Genomic DNA, 24,189 nt, shown 5'->3' with positions numbered 1-24,189 from the left:
GAAAAGACAAATTTCAGTTTAAGTTCTAGTTCTAGTTTTCAAATCCCATTTCAAATATGACCAAAGATACAAGGGTTATAAAGCATCAAACTGGATTGTATTGCAGAACCCCAAAATAATTGTGAAGGATCACATAGTTGGATCATATTCTCAGGATTGTGACCTATAGAAATATTTCTTGGAGCAACTCCATCCTGGGAACTAGTTACAATCCTGCACCTGAGGAGAATATAAATAAGAGTCGACATTACTCATCTTCCTTTTGTGTATCAAAAGGAATATCAAAGCTCCAGCTGGTCTTTTGATTATAGCCTGTGTCCTAGCTGTCACTGTTACTATGCCTTCACACCAATACATGTGACATTTTGTAGATTGTGTGTGTGTGTGTGTGTGTGTGTGTGTACTCCAGATATGCTCTCTCACACACATACACACAAAATAATGCTAGGAAAGATGAAGGGCCTGATTTTATACACCCAGCTCCCAGAGATAGCCGTGGGAAGGCAGTACTTGGGCCTGGGGTCCAAAACACACTCCAGAAATGATCCATCTTGAGACCTCTTTAACTGCCCTGGCTCAATGCTTGGGAATTCTGGAAACTGTAATTTTGTGAGACATTTAGCCTTCTCTGTCAGAGAGCTCTGGTGCCATAATAAACTACAATTCCCAGGTTTCCCTAGCACAGAGCCAGGGCAGTTAAAGCAATCTGGAACTGAATTATTTCTGCAGTGTGTTTTGGACCTGAGTCTTGTTGAAAGTCAGTCAGTAGGCCACAGGATTAAGCAGTGATTTTTGCAATATCTAAAATCCAAAACACCTTCCAAAACCTAAGCACTTTGTTTTCCTCTTTCCAGTAACTTTATGATCTGAATTAAAAACAAAAACAAAAAACAAATAGTTGTAAAAGGAGCCCTCAATACATTTTGGGATGAACTCTGAAAAAGAATCAATTCAGTCAGTTTTAAGAATGGTTTCATTTTATTAAGTGAGTGCTCATTAGCTACAGTGTAGTGAGCCAGCATGGCATAGTGGTTTGAGTGTTGGACTACAACTTTGGAGACCAGGATTTGATTCCCAGCTCAGCCATGAAACTCACTGGATGACCCTGTGCAAGTCACATGCTCTCAACCTCAGAGAAAGGCAAAGGCAAACGTTTTTCCCCCTATGCGGAGGGATCTGGAACGGACCCCCACGTATGGAGAGGGCCCACTGTATTCCACATTTGATTTATAGACATAAGACTGTAACATTAGTTGTGAAGTTGGGTTCATACAGGGAGTGAAGACTGTACTGTCACCATGAATTTATTCTTTATTTTAATCCGTTCTGTAAGAGATTGTTTCTACATAGGACAAGGGTTGAGGAATGTTGTGTGTCATCTGAAAAACAATGAGAGGAGTCCTCAGTGGTGCACAGAGAGTGATCCATTAGTCCAATGTGTTTCAGGTCCTTCACTTTTTCCTCAGGGGAAGCTTTAAAAGCAGTATTTATGCACAATATAGTAAGTATGCATTAATGAGACACTGGTAAAGACTTGTCATAAAAATAGACATTAGTATTACAAATAAATTAACTCTGCCTGCAAAAATAAAAACCTTAAAATGTTAAAACCTATTTTTCTTAAAGAATGATAGTGAGAAATTGTGTGTGCACAACTACAAACAACTCCAGCAAGAAAGAAAAATGGGAGGCATCTAAAGAAACTAGCTTGGCTGCCCGAGTTTATGGGTCAGCTGAGGTTTAAAGGGGGCATGTGTAAGAAAGAAAGGGGAAGATCATCAAGGAAGAGTATAAAAAATAGCCAGTATTTCTGTGAAGAAGTTCAGAAGGGCTAAAGTTCAGAATGCGCACTGGCTCCCCTCCCACTCTTCTTTTTGTTTTATTTCATTTCTTTTTGTTTTGGTCTATGTCGAGGGTGAGAGGAAATACAGTGAAGGGGTAGATCTGCTGCCAGCAGAAGATGGAAAAATTAGTGCTTGAAATAAAGAAAAGCTAATGCTCCGAATGAGCTCAGGCTTACTTGAGATGAGAAAATTAATAAAGTGGGGTGGCTGTGTTTAGAGCAAGAGAAAGAGCAAGAAAACAGTAGGGCCACTCTGCGGAAAAGATGGTGATGTGCTAAAGGGAGGGGGAGGAGGAACCACTCAATACATACTCCCAAAAGCAAAACAGTGTTCTTCCTGGTAAAAATAGTGCAAATGATGTGGGAGAGGGACTGCAGCCCAGAAGAGGTAAAGAAGTGGTATAGGAAGACCTAGATATTCTAAATCAATTGAAATGTCCATGGCTCAATGAACCGCATCCAGAGGTGCTAAAAGAACTTGCAGGTGTGATCCTAGAACCTCTAGCCTTATTTTTTTAAGAATTCCTGGAGAACAAGATAGATGTGAGCTGATTGGGGGAGGGGGAATGGTGTCCTTGTTTTGAAAGGGATGGGATATTCAGGCAGCCTCCTGTCCACTTGACATTAATACCAGAAAAGTTTTTACATGGTGTTGTTCATGTGTGCCTTCAAGTCATTACTGACTTATGGCAACCCTAAGGTGAACCTATCATGGGTTTTCTTGGCAGAAATTGTTGAGAAGGGGTGTGCCTTTCCTTCCTCTGAGGCTGAGATAGCGTGGTTTGCCGAAGGTCTCCCAGTGGGTTTTCATGGCCGAGCAGAAATTAGAACCATGGTCCAACACTCAAATCACTATTTCTCATCCAAGACAAACCACTACACTCCAGCTTCCAAGGTTTCTATAACAAATAATTAAATAGTCAGTCTATGGGTGCTTAGAAAGGAATGCTGTGATTACTTTAGCCAACATGGGTTTCTCAACAATGAGTCATCTCAGACTACTTTTATCCATTTTAAATAGAGTTACAAGCTTGGAAAGTCATAGGAATGCTGTGTGTCTTGATTTCAGTAAGGCTGTTGGCAAAGTCCCCCATGATATTCCTCTAGGCAAGCTGCTGAAAGGGTTTTTACATGGTTGATGGATTAAACCCAAAGTATACTCACCAATGGTTGATTTTTATCCTGAAGAGAAGAATGGTGGGGTGTTCTGTCCTGTGCCTGGTGTTGTCCAGCATCTTTATAAACAGTCCCTCCAGTCCATCTGCCTTGGTCCAGGCCTCGTAGGTAGAGAGGAACTGCTGGACCTCTTACCCTTTCCCGCCACCACTCCCTTCTCCTTTTATGTCATGTCTTTTTAGATTGTAAGCCCGAGGGCAGGGAACCGTCTAACTAAAAAGATTGCATGTACAGCGCTGTGTAAATTTACAGCGCTTCATAAATAAAGGTTAATAATAATAATAATAATAATAATGGAGCTGAGGACATTTTCATCACATTTGCAGATGACACCAAATTAGGATGGATAACAAATACCTAGAGGACAGGATCAGGATTCAAAATGACAACAGATTGGAGAGCTGGACCAAAACCAACAAAATAAATTTCAGTGAGGACAAATATAAAATACGACACTTAGGCAGGAAGAATGAAATACACAAATGTAGGATGGGTCAGCACATGATTTGACAGCAATCTCTATGAAAATAATTTAGGAGTCTTAATAGATCGCAGGCTACCGCACCTGGAATACTGTGTCTGGGTCTGAGCACCACAATTCAAGAAGGATATTAATGTGGAATATGGAATATGGATATGGAATGTGTCCAGAGGAGAGCAAGCAAGATGATCAAAGATCTGGGAACCAAACCCTATGAGGATTAGTTTAGGGAGCCTAGATTGGAGAAGAAATGAGGTAGTATTTAACTTATCTTTATATATCTGAAGAGGTATTATATGAAGAACTTTTTTTCTACTCGAGAAACTAGGACATGAACCAGTGTATTCAAATTACAAGGGAAAAAATGTAAACTGTTAGGAAGAACTTACTGACAGCAAGAGCTATAGTACTTCAGAGTGGAATTGACTGCCTCAGCGGGTCATGGATTTGCCTTCATTGGAAACTTTTAGCTGTGTATTCTTGCATATCTGAGGGATAGAGTAGATGGCCCTTGTGGTTCTTCCCAAGCCTATGATCCTATGGTTCTATAAAGTTGTATTTAAAGGCATATAGACCTGAATTACCAAATTAATTGGAATAAATATTTGAGTACCTTTGAGGTCTTATTACTACCCCCCTCCCCCCATGATGCCTTTCTCCTTTTCAAGAATACAAATCACCTCAGCACAAAGCCTGAGTTAATGCTGATCTTCACACCAAGCATGTTTGTTTATTGGTTATAGTTTCCCTTTCTTCAGGCTTAGAAACAGAAGTGATTGTATCTTAGGTTACAGCTAATATGCCTAACTTTTTGATGGATCTTAATCTCTATCCATCTGTGCAAGAGATGAGATACTTGCATTTCTCTCATGAGGGAGATATTGTTCAAAGTGTGATATCTGGGTGTTATCAGTACACTGATGACACCCAGATATATTTCTCCATGTCTTGCTCATCAGCTTTGACTTCAGATGCTGTTTCTCCTCTCAGTGACTGTCTTAAAGCAATAATGGATTGGATGAGGGGAAATTTTTTTAAAACAAATTTGAGTTTATTGAAACACACCAAGTATAAGAACACATATAAATTACATATAATAAACAATTATCCATGAAATCCCCACCCCCACCCCCTACTGGTGTTAGTTGCATCTTAATAATAATAATAATAATAATAATAATAATAATTTGTTTTATTTACATACCGCTATTCCAAAGATCATAGCGGTGAACAGCAAGTAAGCTAATTAGCAAGTAAGCTCATTTGCCCTCAACAGTCTGGGTACTCATTTTAGCGACCTCGGAAGGATGCAAGCCTGAGTCGAGCTTGGGCCCTTTTCTTCCTGGGTTACCCTCTATCTTCTCCATCTTTTTGCCATCATTGGTGTTCTCCTTCCTAATGATGAGGGAAAACAAATTGAAGCTGAATCCAGACAAAACACAGGTACTTGCAGTATCAGCTTCGAACCCAGGTATTGGGATACAACCTCCAGTCCTGGAAGGGGTCACACTCTCCTCAAAGGACTGTGTTCACAGTCTGGGGGGGGGGGGGGTCTCCTAGATCCATCACTTCACATGACAAATGAGATGAATGTGACGGTCAGGAGTGCCTGTTATCAGCTTCGGCTGATACGCCAGCTGCACCCTTTCCTGGAAGTCAGGGACCTTGAGACCGTAGTACATGTGCTGGTAACCTCATGCCTTGATTTCTGCAATGCACGCTACATGGGACTACCCTCGTGCTTGGTCCGGAAACTTCAATTGGTTCAGAACATGACAGCCAGACTGGTCTCTGGTACATCCAGAAGAGACCATATAACACTGATCTTAAGATCACTCCACTGGCTGCCCATTAGTTTCCGGGCCCAGTACAAGGTGTTGGTTATTACCTTTAAAGCCTAAATGGCTTGGGTCCAACCTTTCTTCGGGACCGCCTCTTTCCATATAATCCTCCCCACACACTTAGATCCTCGGGGAGGAATTTGTTACAGCCTTATGAAATAAGGCTGTCCACGACCTCCCAGAGGACCTTCTCAGCTATTGCGCCCAGATTGTGGAACAGCCTGCCGGATGAGATCCGTCATATTACTACACTAAACAGCTTCTCTGAATAGAATCATAGAATCATAGAATCGTAGAGTTGGAAGAGACCACTAGGGCCATCCAGTCCAACCCCCTGCCATGCAGGAAATCCAAATCAAAGCATCCCTGACAGATGGCCATCCAGCCTCTGTTTAAAGACCTCCAAGGAAGGAGACTCTATCACCTTCCGAGGAAGTGCATTCCACTGCCGAACAGCCCTTACTGTCAGGAAGTTCCTCCTAATGTTCAGGTGGAATCTCTTTTCCTGTAGCTTGCATCCATTGTTCCGGGTCCTGTTCTCTGGAGCAGCAGAAAACAAGCTTGCTCCCTCCTCAATATGACTTCCTTTCAAATATTTAAACAGGGCTATCATATCACCTCTTAACCTTCTTTTCTCCAGGCTAAACATCCCCAGCTCCCTAAGTTGTTCCTCATAGGGCATGGTCTCCAGACCCTTCACCATTTTTGTCGCCCTCCTTTGGACACGCTCCAGTTTCTCAATGTCCTTTTTGAATTGTGGCGCCCAGAACTGGACACAATATTCTAGGTGGGGCCTGACCAAAGCAGAATACAGTGGCACTATTACTTCTCTTGATCTAGACACTATACTTCTATTGATGCAGCCTAAAATAGCATTGGCCTTTTTAGCTGCCGCATCACACTGTTCACTCATATTCAACTTGTGGTCTACTTGGACTCCTAGATCCCTTTCACACGTAGTTTCATTCAGCCAGGTGTCACCCATCCTATATCTGTGCATTTTATTTTTCCGCCCTAAGTGCAATACCTTACATTTCTCTGTGTTGAATTTCATTTTGTTAGCTTTGGCCCAGCTTTCTAGTCTATTCAGGTCATTTTGAATCTTGATCCTGTCCTCTGGGGTATTAGCTATTCCCCCTAATTTGGTGTCATCTGCAAATTTGATAAGTATGCTCCCAATTCTGTCATCCAGGTCATTGATAAAGATGTTGAATAGCACTGGGCCCAGGACAGAGCCCTGTGGGACCCCACTGGTCACTTCTCTCCAGGATGAAAAGGAGCCATTGTTGAGCACCCTTTGGCTTCAGCCGGTCAACCAATTACAGATCCATTTAACAGTTATGTTGTCTAGCCCACATTTTACAAGCTTGTTTGCAAGTATGTCATGGGAAACCTTGTCAAAGGCCTTACTGAAATCAAGATATACTATATCCACAGCATTCCCTTCATCTACCAAGCTGGTAATTTTGTCAAAGAAAGAGATTAGATTTGTCTGGCATTACTTGTTTCTCTGAAACCCATGTTGACTTTTTGTGATTATGGCATTGCCTTCTAGATGTTCACAGACTCTCTGTTTAATGATCTGCTCCAGAATCTTTCCTAGAACTGATGTCAGACTAACTGGACGATAATTGTTGGGATCCTCTTTTTTCCCCTTTTTGAAGATGGGGACAACGTTTGCCCTCCTCCAGTCTGCTGGGATCTCTCCTGTTCTCCAGGAGTTTTCAAATATGATTGCCAATGGCTCCGATATTACTTTTGCCAGTTCTTTTAATACCCTTGGATGGAGTTCATCTGGTCCCGGAGACTTAAATTCATTTAGATTAACAAGGTGTTCCTCTACTATCTCTTTACTTATTCTGTGCTGAAATTCCCCTATTCTGTCCTCTGCTCCATTATCCTCAGGTTGAGCACCCTTTGCCTTTTCTGAGAAGACTGAGGCAAAGAAGGTGTTGAGTACTTCTGCCTTTTCTCTATCTCCTTTTAGCATTTTGCCATCTTCTCCACGCAGTGGCCCTACCGTTTCCTTCTTCTTCCTCTTGCTGCGGACATATCCAAAAAAGCCCTTTTTATTGTTCTTAACCTCTCTAGCAAGCCTGAGTTCATTCTGCGCTTTAGCTTTTCTGACTTTACCCCTACACATGCCTGCTATTTCTTTGAATTCCTTTTTTGTGATTTCCCCCTTTTTCCATTTCTTATACATTTTCCGTTTCAAACTTAGCTCAGTTGAAAGTTCCTTAGTCATCCATCCTGGTTTCTTGAGACACCTCCCGTTTTTTTTCCTCACTGGAACTGTTTGAAATTGTGCCTTCAGTATCTCCCTTTTGAGAAAGTCCCATCCGTCCTGAACTCCTTTATCTTTTAGTATTTCTGACCATGGAATCGCCCTCAGTACTTCTCTAAGTTTACTGAAATCCGCTCTCCTAAAGTCTAGGATGCGTGTCTGACTCTGCCTGGCTTCTCCTCTCCATTGTATAACAAACTCCAGGAGAACATGGTCGCTTCCACCTAAGGATCCCACCACTTGCACCCCATTAACCAAGTCATCCTTGTTGGTTAGGATCAGATCTAAAATAGCTGACCCCCTTGTTGCCTCTTCCACCTTTTGGACCATGAAATTGTCTTCCAGGCAAGTGAGGAATTTGCTAGACCTTGAGGATTTTGCTGAGTTTGACTTCCAGCAAATATCAGGATAGTTGAAGTCGCCCATCACTACTACATCTCTCTTTTCTGACTGTGTGGTCATCTGTTCTAGAAAGATATCATCCAATTCCTCAGTCTGACTTGGGGGTCTGTAGTAGACTCCCACCGTAACACCCTTGTTGTTTCCCTCCCCTTTGATTCTTATCCAGATGCTCTCCACCTGGCTTTCATGATTGATGTCCAGGATCTCTTCACTGGTGTAAATATCTCTGACATATAGTGCTATTCCTCCTCCTTTCCTGTTTGGCCTATTTCTCTTAATAAGGTTATACCCCTCTATTTCCACATTCCAATCATGAGACTCATCCCACCAGATTTCAGTGATGCCTATTATATCATATTTGCTTTGTTGTACTAGGAGTTCGAGTTCATCTTGCTTATTTCCCATGCTCTGTGCATTAGTGTAGAGACATCGCAGACCATGGTTCCCTTTTACTTGCTGCCTGTGCAAGTTTTTTTGCCTCCCACTGCTGGGTCCTTGCACTGTTTGCCTTGTTTCCTCTATGTCAGTTTGACTATTTTCGCCATCCCTTTCGCCTTCCTTAATATTGTCTCCCTTCCCCTTGGAACTCAGTTTAAAGCTCTCCTGATCAAGTTCTTGAGACTGTTGGCAAAAACATTTCTTCCAACTGGCGTGAGATGCAACCCGTCTGTTGCAAGAAGTCCCTCCTCATGGAACCGCAGCCCATGATCGAAGAATCCAAATCCTTCTCGGCGGCACCATCTGTGAAGCCAGTTGTTCACATCTGCTATTTTCCTCTCCCTTCCTGGACCATGCCCTTCAACTGGCAGAAGAGACGAGATGACAACCTGTACATCCATTCCTTTCAGCTTCCTACCAAGCGCCTCGTAATCCCTTTTGATGTTCTGAATGCTGTGTCTTGCAGTATCATTAGTTCCCACGTGGACCAAAAGGAAGGGGTATTGGTCAGTAGGCGTGACCAGTCTTGTCAGCCTCTCTGTCACATCACAGATCTTTGCACCTGGAAGACAACACACCTCTCGAGACATCTTGTCAGGCCTACAAATCACTGCTTCTGTACCCCTCAGCAAGGAGTCCCCCACTACGACCACACGCCTCCTCCGAGGCTTAGCAGCGACTGTTCCCTCGGGTGGGACTCTCAGGCTCCTCTGCTCTGTCCCAGAAGTCTGTCCATGCTGCTCTTCTTCATCCTCCTTCCCGGTCCACTAGAAAAAATCTAACTGCTGAACTCCAACCTCATCTTACTCACAGTCTATTGTTTATTGTAATAATTTTAAAGTATGTTTTAATTATTACATTGTTTAATAGTATTTTAAGGGGGGAACGGATCCCCCGCATAAGCCAAGGGTCCACTGTATAAGCAATTCTTAGACACAATTTGGAAACAGAGAATAATACTACATCTGCTATATCCCTACTCTTTTATTGCCATGGCTAATGAGCATCTGGCCTAATGTACCTAATAATCTGGCTATCAATAAATTATTTTCACCTCTTTCAGAAAGTTGGGTGGTTTTCCAAAGCACTTTGTTATACAATCGTCTCTCCATATGTGTGGACTTGAAGTGTGTGGTCTTGCTCTTTGCAGAAGGGATGAGCTGCTATCTTTAAAATGGGCGTGCACACATGTATGCAGTCTTGCACATGCACCACAGGCGTGTGTGCCATTCTCTATGGGACTCACAAGTCACCATTTTCACAGGGGAGTCCAGACCAGATCCCCCACAAGTTGGGAGGGGTGACTGTACTGATATTTTGAAGGTAGAAGGCATGTGACCACCAGATTGCTGTGTTTGTCAGATCTCATGCATCAAGTTTATTAACAGGTTTCAAAAGAAAAAGTAACAGCCAGCATCATTTAAGTCTAGGTCATCTGTAGGAGAAATAAGGAAAATGGAAAACTGGTGCTAGGGTTATGTTTTCTTTGCAAAAACTAAAATAGAGGGCATTAAGATATGCAATTAACTGAGAGACAAATACATGTCTTAAATGATATGCTACTGCCTTGGCTTCTTCTCTTTTAAATCATTGTTGCAATTATTCCTTGACCACTTCAAATCACAGTAGAATGAATCTAGGGCAACCTGCAACAGACATATACTTTACCCCCTTTTGAAGTATTATGTTCACTCATTGTTTAAAGTTCAGTATCATGATTAAAAGTCTTGAATGTGTGTTGCTATTTCTGATCAAAAAGAATCACAGTATGAGCTAACTTTTGGACTCTTTAAGAGCAGAGAGCACATAAGTGATTTCAGTCCTCCACTCACCACCTCCTGCAGTTCCATCAACCTACTCTTCTTTACAATATAAAGGAATACTAATTATTGCTCTAAATGTTCTATACATCCAAGAACATTGCAGTCCAATCTCGATGTGGGATGGTAAGCTTTGTGGAAGTGGAAGAGAAGTGAGGGGAGCTGTGATTGAAATCACTTTAATAATTGAATCTTAGGCTGGGTAAATGGACCAGGCTTATTTGAATTGTCAAATACAGGCCAGCAAAAACTGAGAAGGACTTAAGTATACGCCCATTTAAAAAAATTATAAATTACACCGTAAAATGTTTCCAACAGAAATGCATGTTTTTCAAGAGCATCCGGGGAGGCTTGGAAATTGTCTTTCTCAGTATACAAAAGGTATTCAGAATGTTATGATTAGCACTGAAATCCAAGTAATAAATGAATAACAAACAGAAAACACTCACAGAAAAACTGGCACACATTGAAGACTGCTGACTGAGCTGCTGTTGTTCAAGCAGCAATTTCATACAAAAAACAACTTTTTCAAGATTTTGTGCCAGGAAATAACAACTGGCTATCAAAACTAATAAGCCATAGTGCTCTGGAGGGGGGGGGTATAATTTGGCCTTGTATAGGTCAACACATTGGTCTGATTATTTACGTATATAGTGGGGACCACAGCTTCTAGAAGAGGAATAGATTTTTGACTGCTTCATGTGATCTGAATATAGTTCAGGGCTTTAAACACAAACTGTTAACTGTAGAATCTGCATTTACTGTGCCTTATTTATGGGAGTTTAAATATCAGTTCAAATGCTCTGTTGCTAGTATTGTCATGAGTACCTGGTACATCAGGAAGAGCACTCTGAAGTAGAAAGTCTACATGAGAATACATAGTCTGTTGAGCACATTTAATTCCCAAACGTAGAGTGCTCATAGGTACTACCATTATAAAAGACGACAGATATAATTTAAAATTAGAGTAGATGATGTTGTTTTCCCATTTGAACCTGTATAATAGGTCCTGGATTTGAAATGGCCACCACCTTAGTTATTATTATTCATTTAAGATATTTGTTGATTGTCTGTCAGCCTACCAGAGCCTCACAATGATGATACAATGATTCAGTTCTTCTCTTTAACATTTAAAGCTTTACGCAACCTAGCTCCCCCTTATCTGTCAGTCCTTATTTCATCTCACCATCCCAATTGAGATTAGCGGCCCAGAAGCTCGGGGTTTTTTACCCAGCCAAGGGTTTCTTCTTCCTTGTATCAGCTTCATCCTTTTTCACTTGCTTCACCATACTCCTGGAAGATTACACCTATAATCCATCTGATATACCATACTGTTTCACATAGTGATCAACAAGGTACCTAAGATGCCTACAAGCAGGACATGGAGAGAGAAAAAACCTCTCCCAGGGTTGCACCTCCAGCTGGTTGATATTCAGTGGCATACTGCCTCTAAACCAGGTCAATTCAAAATACAAAACTGAGCATTAGAAGGTTACCTGTACCAGTACAAACCTCTGATTATAACTGGGAACCAGTTTGTTGTGACACCAGAACTCTCTAACAGAGAAGGCTAACTAGCTCACAAAACTATAGATTTCAGACGTTCATAGCATTGAACCATGGCAGTTAAAGCCATGTCAAACTACATTATTTCTGCAGTGCAGATAAGACCTTATAAATACTATGAGTTCCCCTTCCCAGAATACTTGCTTCCTTGTGGGCTTTGTCAGCAGGCAAAGGCTATGTATGTATGTATGTGGATGATTAGAGAACTGAAGTTTTTTAAAGAAAGGGCTTTCAGGATAGTACTATACTGTTTTAATTTTACTGTCTATAATTGCTTCTTATTATTTTTAATTGTATGTTTAAATTGTTTTAATAGCTTGACCATTTTAATTCTATTTTAATGTGGCTATGTTGTATGTTTTTAGCTATATTGTACTTTCTTTTGATTTGTAAGCTGCCTTGAGTCCCAGTTCTGGGGGAAAGGGAGGATATAAATGAGGAAGAGGAGGAGGTAGTTGAAGCAGTTGTATACATTTGGTAACTCTTTGCCTTGCAAGAAACGCCATATCTTTTCAGCGACTCTGTTCGTCATGTTCTTCTACACCACCCCAATATATCCTTTCAATGTATTTCCTAGGAATATGACTGGAGAAACTACCAGCCAACTGGTATGAGCACCTCTGAACTTCAGATGTTGGCTAGTATGAAAAGGCAACAAAACGAAGAACTGGAAGATAACAGACTTTCACATGGATTGAGTGCCTCTCAGATTGACAACTGTAATATCAACATCAGCACAAGCAGTGATGACACAACAACCTGGAACTCATGTCTCCCAGAGGTGAGCTTCACTTCCTATATTTTTGGATGGTTTAAAGAGGGAAATCTCAGTTATTCTGACCTCATGTAAAGAATTGTGTTGTCTTGCATGTACTTTAAACATATGTTCCTAACTACTATAGGGATTAGAAAAAAAATACGAATCCCAAAATGACTAATATGCCTCCTTGATAGCTTGTCATTCTTTTTCAGCTTTACACTTCAGGAGATGTCTACATATATAGATCAGTTCTCCTTCCAAGTTCTGATAGAAATTCCCAGTATATTTGGGTTTTAGGATGTCTCCATCCCATTGTAAAAGCAGGTCAAGATTCTTTCTCATCTCCATTCACTGCAAACTGCTACAGGTTTTTCCTGTGGACTCTTCATCACTAGCTCCTGGTGCAGAATTCACAAATTCTTTATGCTTTGTTTCATTCAGATTTCTGATCTATAAATCACCAAAATGTTATCAAGTGGACTAAACTTCTTGCCCTTTCCCAATTGCTCCCTGAAGCCTAGTGTCCATTTCAAAGAGCCTGTTCCCACTTGCAATTTACAATGCTTTAAAATACACCGGTATCAGTTAAATCGATTCAAAATAACCCTGGTCTTATCCCGCGTTCCGAATCGCTTTTTTTTCTTCGTTCTCATTTACCAATTGATTCACTTTAAGTGATCCGCTTTTGTTCCTATTCAAATAAAACGGTGTATATATAAATCGGTTTTAGCCTTATTTCGTTCCCACTCACCATTTTGGGGCTGTCAATCAAAGCAACATCATCATAACGTCACTTTTAAATTTCACAGTTTGTTATAGAAGAACCAATGAGGAGGCGCTTAAAGTGCCTATGAGTCCTGCAATTATTCGTGGGGAAGGATGGTTGAGGGAGAGAAAACTGCCCAAAGCACTTTTGCTGCTTTGGAAGAAAGACCCCAGGCTGGGGGAGGCTTCTGGCAAAGCGAATTTGGGGAGCCCAAGCTGTTTCCAGAGAAACTATGGGGATGGGTTTTGCAGGACAGCATCCCCGCTTCATGTCTCCCAAGACAGCCAGGGAGAATCCCTTCAGAGAGCCCAGAGATCAATGGAAGAGGCTTCTGGCAAAGCAAATTTGGGGAGCCCAAGCTGTTTCCAGAGAAACTATGGGCATGGGTTTTGCAGGACAGCATCCCCTCTTCATGTCTCCCAAGACAGCCAGGGAGAATCCCTTCAGAGAACCCAGAGATCAATGGGAGAGGCTTCTGGCAAAGCAAATTTGGGGAGCCCAAGCTGTTTCCAGAGAAACTATGGGCATGGGTTTTGCAGGACAGCATCCCCTCTTCATGTCTCCCAAGACAGCCAGGGAGAATCCCTTCAGAGAGCCCAGAGATCAATGAAGGAGGCTTCTGGCAAAGCAAATTTGGGAAGCCCAAGCTGTTTCCAGAGAAACTATGGGGATGGGTTTTGCAGGACAGCATCCCCTCTTCATGTCTCCCAAGACAGCCAGGGGGAATCCCTTCAGAGAGCCCAGAGATCAATGAAGGAGGCTGCTGGAAAAGCAGGGAGGGAGCACTCTTCCCAAAGATTCTCTTTCCAGGGTTGGAGGAGAAGGCAGACTCCGTTTGAGAAAGAGAGGGAGAAAGGCTCTATTCCCCCCCCCCCCCCATTGATCAGAGCCCTTCCCTGCCTGGGCGAGCTCAGATGCCTCCTCGCAAGGAGGCTTCCCTTCCCTGCCTGGGCGAGATCAGATGCCTCCTCGCAAGGAGGCTTCCCTTCCCTGCCTGGGCGAGATCAGATGCCTCCTCGCGAGGAGGCTTCCCTTCCCTGCCTGGGCGAGATCAGATGCCTCCTCGCGATGAGGCTTCCCTTCCCTGCCTGGGCGAGATCAGTGCCCAAGCGGGCAGGGAATGCCTCTTCGAGAGGAGGCTTCCCTTCCTGCCTCTCCTCCGTTAGAAATGGGCTCTCCCCACACAGAGGGGAGGTTGCAATCCACCGGGGGAAGCCTTGTAGTCCTTTGGCAGATGCAGGCGCTTGAGCAGCCGGGACTTCAGGCGCTTAAAGTGCTGAAGAGATTAAGCGCCTGTAAACCTTTAAAATAAAAAATTAAAAAAAAATCCTTATCTCTTATTGAAAGACCACAGCGGACAAAGGGGTGAGGGTAGCAAAAATGGCGACAGCCACGACGGATGGGGACAGAAAGGGCAACTCCCCCAAGGCCAGCCCCATCGCACTCTGCTCCTCCCATCCAGCTAACCCGATTTCAAAGGCTGTCGTTCCTATTTAAATGCTCCGGTTCCTATCCCGATTCAAGGGGAAAATGTAGGTTAGACCCTTCTATTTTTTTAACCCATGTTAAATGACGAAAACACGAATCAAATTTATAAACCGCTGTACGATTCGATTTCTAGTGGGGACGATTGCGGGTTGTTTTAGAACTGTTCTAGATTTAATTCGGTTTCTAATAGGAACGATGTACCTTGGATTCACTTTGTAACACGGCGTATAAGCAAGTGAGAACACCCCCAAAGAGATTTTATGTATTTATTTATTTATTATGTAAATATGGATTCTATTGTTTATTATAATATCTCAGAGGGAAAAAGGACTGTAAACCTTTAAACATTTTAAACTGTTTAATTTCAACATTTTAAACTGTACAGTTATGCAGAACTAAACAATCTGTTCAAGTCAAGATAGAGCTTACTATGCTTCCAACAGCTAATGGTTGGATGTTTTCCAGAACTGCAAAGAGCTGTGCCAAGACTCAAACTAGAGTCTTCATATTTTGAAATTTGGACGGTGTTCTAAACATGGACACCAGCTTCCATCCACCCAATGTTCAAAGGCAATAACCCCATTTCACTGTGATTCCCATGTTTCTTGGTCTCCTTAAAACTGGTATAAGGTTTCTGCTGAGGATAACATTTGTAATATAGAGTTGCATCCCAAATGTGTTGAATACATTTTATTCCAGTGTCTCCATGTTCAATAGATTTATCTTCTTAATAAATAGTTGCAAAATCTTGTTAAATTCAAGCCCTTGTTTCTTCAATCGGCAGTACAAGCTGAGGAGCTCATAGGCAGCATAGAACTAGGCAAAGTAACTGAGTGTGAGCAGCCATCATCAATTCAGTTCTGGTTTCTAGGGCAGGTGTGGGCAACTTCAGCAGGCCTGGTGACTATTTTCTGCCCTAAGATGTTCCAGGGGCTGCATGAACTAGCAAAAATGGGGGAGGGACTCAAAAGTGAGTGGACGTCTACTGTTTTTGAAAGGTGAATATTTAAATATATCAAATGATAAAGGGGAGTTCTACTTACAAGATGAAACATTTTCTGGAAGGTTTCCAGGAGAGGCATTTAGCCCCCCCTTTTCTCTCTTGTATTTTTCCAGAACTGGTCAGCAATATAGAGGTTCACATGCAAGCAGCAGAGTGCATTTTCCTCACTTCGGCTCTGTAGCCTCATGATGATGCGAGTCTTGGCCAGAAAGAATGCTCAGAATAGTGGTATAGAGTCCCAAGGGGCATGAATGGGTTAGTTTGCCATTCTAGGAGATAAGAGCATGAGTTCACTTGCTTTCTTGTGAGAACATCAGAACTCATATGTCCTGCCCACACACTCCTTTGACCTAAGTAAGAAAGGTGTAGAAGAATGAATTTTGCATGAACTGCCCCACCCCCACCCCGTTTTCTGTTCCCACAGTTTCCAAGACATAGGAATGAGTTCACATTGGCATAGTAAATCTGTCTTTAAGTACTCCTAAGCTTCTTAAGTATTGGGCTACTTCCCATGCTTAAGTCTCACTTTAGAGGGAGCATGAACCATCGTAGAGAATCTGTTTTGGCCCTCAAATAGTCTCAGTCAGATCTGTTTAGGAACGCAACCTTCACTTTGCTACAAAGGAATACTGGATTCCTACAGCTAAAGGATATGCAGGTGCTCCTCTCTGCTATCAAACACCTACACATCCACCAATCACCAATAAAGTCAATTTGTACTAATGGTTTTGTCTCAGCTTGATCACCCATTATCTATCTTAGCATGGTAGCCCTCATCTCCTCCCAAATCAGAACTGGCCAGTTTGAATGTTTTTTTTTTTTTTTTTAAGGCAAGCCAGGAATCTCAGTTGTGAGAATTAGAGTAGCAGATTATGTATTCACTCTGGGGTAGATAAGCTTTCAGGGACTTTAAAGTTCAGCATGGGACAAATGACATTTTATTTTTAGTGTGGTGGTGGTGGTGGTGGTGATGATGATGATGATGATGATGATGATTTATAGCCCGCTCAATCACAAGGAATCTGGGTGTAGTAGGCGTAAAAAAGGTGTGGGCTTTACAGTAGCTGTGGCTGACTTCAGTGATGTCTTTGCTTTGCTTTCAGCAAATGTTGTTTGACATTGCCTGTATGTGAATGCAACTTGGAGAAAACATTTCTGAAAAGTCCAGCATGCCCAGGCATGATTCTCTTTGTTCACACATTCAAAAAGATGCATTTCCCAAACACACAGTGTATCCACACTGCAGTGTGACAACCCTTTAATTGCTTTGACTCAGTGGTATAGTATTCTGGGATTTGTAATTCTGTGATATATCTAGCTTTCCCTGTTTGTTGTATTGTTTTGTTTATTTCATTCAGCTATGGTACCCCACCAGAGGTACAAACTACAAATCCCAGAATTCCATATCATTGATCCATGGAAGTTAAAGTAGTGTCACACTGCTTTAATTATGCAATGTGACAGCAGCCCTAGACAGACTATTCATGTTGTTGTGATCTAGCCTTTAAGAAACCTTTTGCAACTGTTGTGCAATGAGAGAACATAGGTTCTTGGGGCGTTTTGAAAAGTTCTCAAAACAAGTTTGATAAAATGAGAAAAATGAAGTAAAATGACCTGAAGATAAGGCTCCTTTCCATGAGCTGTCTGAAATTGCTCTCAGCAGTTGTCACTGTGAGAAGTAACAGAGTTCACATTGCTTTGTATTCTCCCATCAAATTATTTATTTCATACAAGACTTACTGATTTCTTTAATGCTGATATTTTAAAGATATAGAGAGGAGATGAACCCCAAAGCAATTGTATATTTGATCCCAGGTGAGGGCAGTTCTGCAGTTGTTTTGTTTTGTTTTATTGCCTCTCACCACTGAAGATGGACTCTTCTTAATAACATGTCAAAGTAAATGTTGGACTGAAATGGGGCAAGTCTTTATGTATATTAAGATGTACAAAATACACAGCATATTTATTCAAAAATCATTTCATCTTCAGTGGGACTTAAACCACACAAAGCTTAGAAAGCCCATAATTGCTCAACAGTGTAACCACGTTTGTTTCTCATCCACTATTTAGTGAGGCCACAGCCCCATAACTGGAGAAGTAATCAAAATGTTACAGTTGCACTGGGAAAACAACTTCCAAACTGTGCTTCTATTAATTTACATATTTGGACTATGTACTATTTGCTTGTCTAATCCAGTGGTGCCTACTTGCCAGTGGCTCTCCAGTGTGTTGGTGAAGAGTCTTTCACATTACCAGTTCCCCCAGTCCTTCTAAATGGAGATGCCAGGAATTGAATTGAAAGGTCAGGAAGTGAGTGTACTCTGAATTGAAAAACTGATGAGGAAAATTGGAAGTGAGATAGAGAGGCAAGCCACACAAGCTCTACTACCAAGCTTTGGTTCTTCCTCCATTAAAGATTGCAGTCTTAATCTGTATATTGAAAGACAAGCAAGCTGAGTAACAAAATCCTTAAATTTATCACCCCTTGCAAAAACTTGGCAAAGAACCATACGTGTTGCTCAAATAATGGATAAATGGCTTTAAGGTTGAAACGTTCTATTGATTTGGAAGGACTACTTATCCTATTCTTCTTGATGTAAATGTTTTTAATGTTTTGTACAATAAACAATTTAACACTGTGTACAGAAGGGGAAACACACTTTTTGATTGCCAGCAGAAATTGTTCTTGCCCTTTTTGAATGCATACTCAATTATAATGATAATTAAATAATGCTGTGCCCTTCATAATAGTGACTGTATTGTCTTTTATGGAATTATTGGAATCGCCTAAGTACCCCAGCAAACCTTTGTATAATTTCTTGTTCTGAAGCTTCCTTGAGCAACATCTATTTTAATATATACCGTACTTTGTTTCCTTAAAAAAGAAAAACAAATTAGAAATTTTACTTACTTACAAAATAAATGTCTATAATCCCTGGTTATTTAGAGAAAACTGTCATCAGACCTTGGACCATAAATACTGCCCTAGTGCCCTCCTCCTCTACTTCTAATTTTCTTTGGCTTTTATGCTGTGATCCTAAACATGCCACTTGGATGTTTAGTCCTGCTGTAACCACTGAAATGTGCATCTGAAGAAACTGCACAGGGTGCCATCTTCAATGCAATGCATATTCTGCTTTCTTTACTACTGAAACACTCTTCAGGGAAGTTTGTCCTTTTGAATGTGTCTTATTGAATGTGGCTTTGCAAGAAATGTTTTTAACTCCTTGTCTGTCTTTCAACTTTATTTTTTTTTTTCTGCTGTCACTAAGGCTGCAGCTGCACTGCAGGAATAATGCAATTTGACACCGTTTGAACTGCCATGGATCACTGCTGTGGAATTCTGGGATTTGTAGTTTTATGAAATGGTTAGCCTTCTCTGTCAGAGAACTGTGGTGCCACAATAAACGACAAATCCCAGAAGTGCAGAGGATGAAGACATGGAAGTTGAAGTGTTGTGAAACTGCAGATGCAGCCTTAGTCATATTGAAATCAGCTTTATGTAAAATGTATACCTGAGCACATTATTACCAATTTTTTGTTGCATTTATATGTTACCACCATACCTCCAAGATGAGCACATGGCATTCCTGACTACTTTTTTATCACAGTAGTAACCATGTGAAGTAGAACTGGCTGACGGAATATCAGGCTCAAGATCACCCAGTGAATTTCAAATCATCCTGTGAATTTTGTGGCTCAGCTGAGACTTCTAACTGGATCTCTGAAGTCCAAATCTATCATTCTAAACTCTGTACTGCAGTTTCTAGATTTAATTATGGCCATATACGAAAAGCCACTACTTCCAGGGTACACAGTGCAACCAGTCAACCCCTTTCATATTCGTGGAGGATCCATTCCAGACCTCCCCCCAGTGGATACAAAAATCCAAGCATGCTCAGGGCCCATTAAAAGTAACCACAGTACACGTGCCCCCACTGGCACAGTCATATGTACCTGGTATCATTAACCAAAACAGGGGTTTGCCGTCCACATATGGTTAAATTTGCAGATGGCAAGTCCGCTGATAAGGAGGGCAGACTGTATATCACAATTATCTCTTTTATGCAAATGTTTATACATATCAGTTTTAGTTTTATATGATTTGGGGGAAATCCAGATTAAACTGTGTTCTGGTATTTAGCAAATTCAAGTTGGAATGCAGAATTAGTTCATTGATCCCTTGGGCTTGATCACTTTCTGTATAGTAGTAGTAGTAATAGTAATAATAATAATAATAATAATATAGTTTACTAATGTATCTCTCTTATTATTTAATACATTAAGATAAAAAGAATCAGCCATTACATAGTGTCAGTCAGTATAATTGCAGTTAGGCCTGCTCTCTACAAAGTTCTAAACCTAGAAGGAAATCTGTTTTCATTGGGACTTAGATTCCCCCTCAGAGTTTTTAATGAAGTCAACATTCCTTTAAAATATACTTTCAAATAAATGAAACATTTAAAACACAAGTAATCATTCAGTAGGTTTAGACTTTGGATGCTCTGAAATCTGTAAACTGAACTTGTTTTGTTTTAAGTTTGGGAAAAGAATGTGTATATATTATGCAATGTCAAGTTGCCATCACTAGCAATTGAAATTATTTGCTTGTTTAGAAGGCCTCAGGAGAAAGCATGGCTGACAGGCTTCCTTAAGTTGTCCTTCTCCCAAAAAAAGTCTTCCTTCAGGTAGGGTTGCCATAATTGTCCACTTTTACCAGGGACAAAATGTGGAACAAATTCAAGACCAAACTGTAGGACAACTGCAGGACAAAACTCAGCCCAAAATGTAGGACATTGAAGAAAAATGGTGGACCTTAAATGTCCTACATTTTGAGCTGAGTTTTGTCCTGCAGTTGCCCTACAGTTTGGTCTTGAATTTGTCCTACATTTTGTCCCTGGTAAAAGTGGACAATTATGGCAGCCCTACCTTCAGGGCTAAGAAGCTGGCTTGATTCCATTATTCTTTTCCAAAGCAGCCAGCACGAATGCTGTCAATTTATACATTTTTTTCCAGTGTGTAGAGATGCTGACTCAAGGGTTCCCCCAACTGCATTTGCAAAGCTTACACTTGGAGCCAAGCCTCAAGTTCATTAAGATATTTGATTTATTTACACCATCAAGAGACTAATCTGACTGAAAGAAAAAGAGGCAGCAGGAAAAACATATGGACAGAAGGGGCTGTTGATGCCTTTCTGTTTCACTAAGGGGTTCTGGCCTTGTTCATATAATTCACTTAAGCCTCTGATTTGGTTTGTCCATTCAGATGCCCAAACACACCTAAAACTGAGGATGATGATGATCAAAGTTTATTTATATAGCGCCGTAAATTTATATGCCACTTTACATAGTGAAACAACTGAAATACAAAAGTCTACATATGACGTATAATCTAAAAACAAGAAGCAGAAAATTATAAATTTAACAACGTATCATTAAAATAACTAAAATAATCAGCTTACCAAACAATACAAATTAATATACATTATCTACTTTCTGCCACTTCTTTTGGAGCCGGCAAATAGCTGGATTGGGCCTGCGGTGTGCGGTTGCTGCAGCCCCAGTCCGGTGCACAAAGGGGCTGTCTCTTTAGACCCTAGGTTTGGCTACAAGTCCTGAAAAACACAAAATCAAGACCTAGCAAGTGCAAATGTAAACCACTCAGGGTGAGGGTTTTTTCCCCAGCAGACAATGGATCACTAATTAAATAGACACCCTGAGGCCTTGCCATTCAACAATAGAACAATATACAGATTAACATGTAAATCACTTCTCCTCAATGAAGGGTCACACAGTATATATACCCAACTTACTTCCATGCCAGCATTCGCTAAAGATGCCAGCCACAGATGCTGGCGAAACATCAAGAATAAACTCTTCCAGAACATGGCCACATAGCCCAAAAAATCCACAGAAAACTATGGATGCCAACCATGAAATCCTTCAACTTCACAATTGTTTGCAACAGTGTCCAGGGAGATACCCCCTGAGAACTAGATTTTGTGGAACCCATCAATCCTACCTTATTCTGGAGAGAAACTATCACCGCCTTATAACTGACTTGCACTGGAAGAAGACCACTGTTTAGAATCCGACAGTGAAGTCTGGGTATCAGTGCATAATGTCTGTAGGCCATGACGAATGTGGGGGGAAATTCAGAATTTTTAAAAATACAATATTATGTGTAGAATTGACTTCTTTTTAGGGTGACTAACCAAACAAAACTATTTAAAATTTTCAGAAAGATATTTCAACTTCTGCCTCCTTCTGCTTTTGGAAATAATGTGAGAGGTACACAAGCAATTGAGGAAAGCGGAAAATAAAATCTCTTGCCACAATTTTTAAATAATTCTATATGGTTAGGAGGGTGCTGTGAAATCATTTTATACTCTCTCTCTCTCTCTCTCTCTCTCTCCATTTGTTATTGCTATTAACTGCATTTGAGTCTACCACAACTCATGGCAACCCTGTGGATGAGACACCTCCAAGACCTCCAAGTCCTCCACCACTTTGCTCAGGTCCTGGAATCTCAGGCCTGTGTCCTCACTGGTCGAGTCTATCCATCTGACCTTTAGCATATAAAGAATGGAAAATGCCACTGTTCCAAGTTATGTTCAAGAAAGAGGCACTAGAGATCATATTGCAAACGTACATTGTTTAATGGAGCATACCAAAGAATTTCAGAAGAAAAGCAGCCTCTGTTTTTGTCAGGATTTGGGTATCCTGGAAAATGTACAGTGTGGGACAAAGGTAACAAGGTTACTATGGGTCATAGGAAGCCATGATGACGAAGCATTTAGACCCAGATGAGGCAATGGGATGTGATGCAATCATGACAAGACATAAAATCAGCAAGTGGCAGAAAGTGCAAAGTCAGGCCACATGGGGGACTTGTAAAGATGTAACACACTGGGAAGAGGCTGGCCTAAATGCCTGGAGATGGGAAATGTATATAAGGGAGGAGCTCCAGTGCCCAGTGTGGGTATCATATGGTGTATTGTATAGGCATGAGAGTGAGTACTGTGTGAGTACTGATTTGTAAACAGTGGAACGAAGATTAAAGTGCCTCTGACCGAGAGCTCAGCATGTCATTTCGTTTGCTGCTTCTATGTGTGGGAAAAGTTTTTTCTCCAGACAGCACAAGCTCAGAGTGCCTCTTTGGGGTTTGATCCAGGCGTACTGCCTCAGAGGTGTGGACTGCTGGTTGCACAAACGCTCCAACAGTTTTATAGATTACAGCAAAGCTTTTGACAGTGTAGAATAGATCATGACAAACAGGACAATATTTCATTGTCCTGGTGTGTAACCTGTACTCTGCACAAGAAGCCACTGTCAAGACTGAATATGGAGAAACAGAATGGTTTTCAGTAGTCAAGGGGATCAGACAAGGTTGCATTTTTATCACACTATCTGTTTAGTTTTTATGTAAAATATATAATAGGAAAAGAAGGATTAGACTTGGAGGAAGGAGGTGTGAAAATTGAGGGAAGGGGAGGTTGACAATTAAATATATTATTTGACTTGGTCCAAGAAGCCACAGCTTAGGGTTTGCAAGATCTAACCAGGTCTGCTAATGACAAGGTTACTCATTCTCTTTGACCTCTCATTCAGCAGTTATGTGAGAGATGACAAGAGATTTGATATTACCGATTCTCAGTGTTCAAAGCCACTGAGCCATTGAAAAAGTGGCAAAGAGATCATGAGACTTAAAAATTTAATACATTTATTTCTTACTATTGTAACATTTTCCAATTGTCTACATCAGCCACAAGGGCTAGACATTCTGTGGGTACTAATGTGTGGCCTATCAGATTATACTCTGTGGAATGAATTCAGAGTGTTATTTCAACTGAAGATCTCTTGCCCCATGTTAAGATATAAGGTATATTTCTTTTTTTAAATGATCACATTATAAGCTCTTCCATCCTGATATTCAGAGATCTTGAATTTCCCATTAGATGAGGAACATTTTCACTGGCTTTGGTACTAACTTTCAGAGCAGTTTTACCACCTACAGCTCTAGGACTGATGAAAATTGGACCCTTCATAAGAATTATATTTTTATGCACATGAAGCAAAGTGGCTGTGCCCTGACATCATTTCTCCTTTTGTCTGCTGCAGTGATACGGTTCTCATACTTGTATTTTAAAATGAAAGTTCTTATTTTTAAAGTTTCCCTATCTTGATAATCCAAGAGAAAATTGTATTTTGTGCATTATTTTCTTGTGAGAAATCATAAAATCTGGTCTCGTTCCAACTAATCATATTTTCCCTCAGCCTTACTTGCTCATCAGATCTCTGTTAATTTTTTCCTTATAGATT

At 41.0% G+C, this 24,189-nt stretch overlaps 1 protein-coding gene across 5 annotated transcripts in view; it reads left to right on the top strand.

The window, feature by feature from the left end:
- Positions 1 to 24,189, top strand: part of CFAP20DC (CFAP20 domain containing) — a 254,220-nt gene that overhangs the window by 159,306 nt on the left and 70,725 nt on the right. For all 5 annotated transcript variants that reach the window (XM_089518704.1, XM_089518719.1, XM_089518733.1 and 2 more), the window contains one exon: positions 12,429 to 12,632. In XM_089518704.1, the coding sequence (XP_089374830.1) occupies positions 12,429 to 12,632 (204 nt within the window). The remainder of the gene's footprint in view (positions 1 to 12,428; positions 12,633 to 24,189) is intronic.

This window comes from Sceloporus occidentalis, unplaced genomic scaffold (assembly GCF_023333645.1).
Source record: "Sceloporus occidentalis isolate IW3139 unplaced genomic scaffold, rSceOcc1.0.p SCAF_1, whole genome shotgun sequence".
Classification (NCBI taxonomy): domain Eukaryota; kingdom Metazoa; phylum Chordata; class Lepidosauria; order Squamata; family Phrynosomatidae; genus Sceloporus; species Sceloporus occidentalis.
Note: the sequence above shows the minus strand (reverse complement) of the source record. Positions and strands in the feature narration are given on the sequence as shown.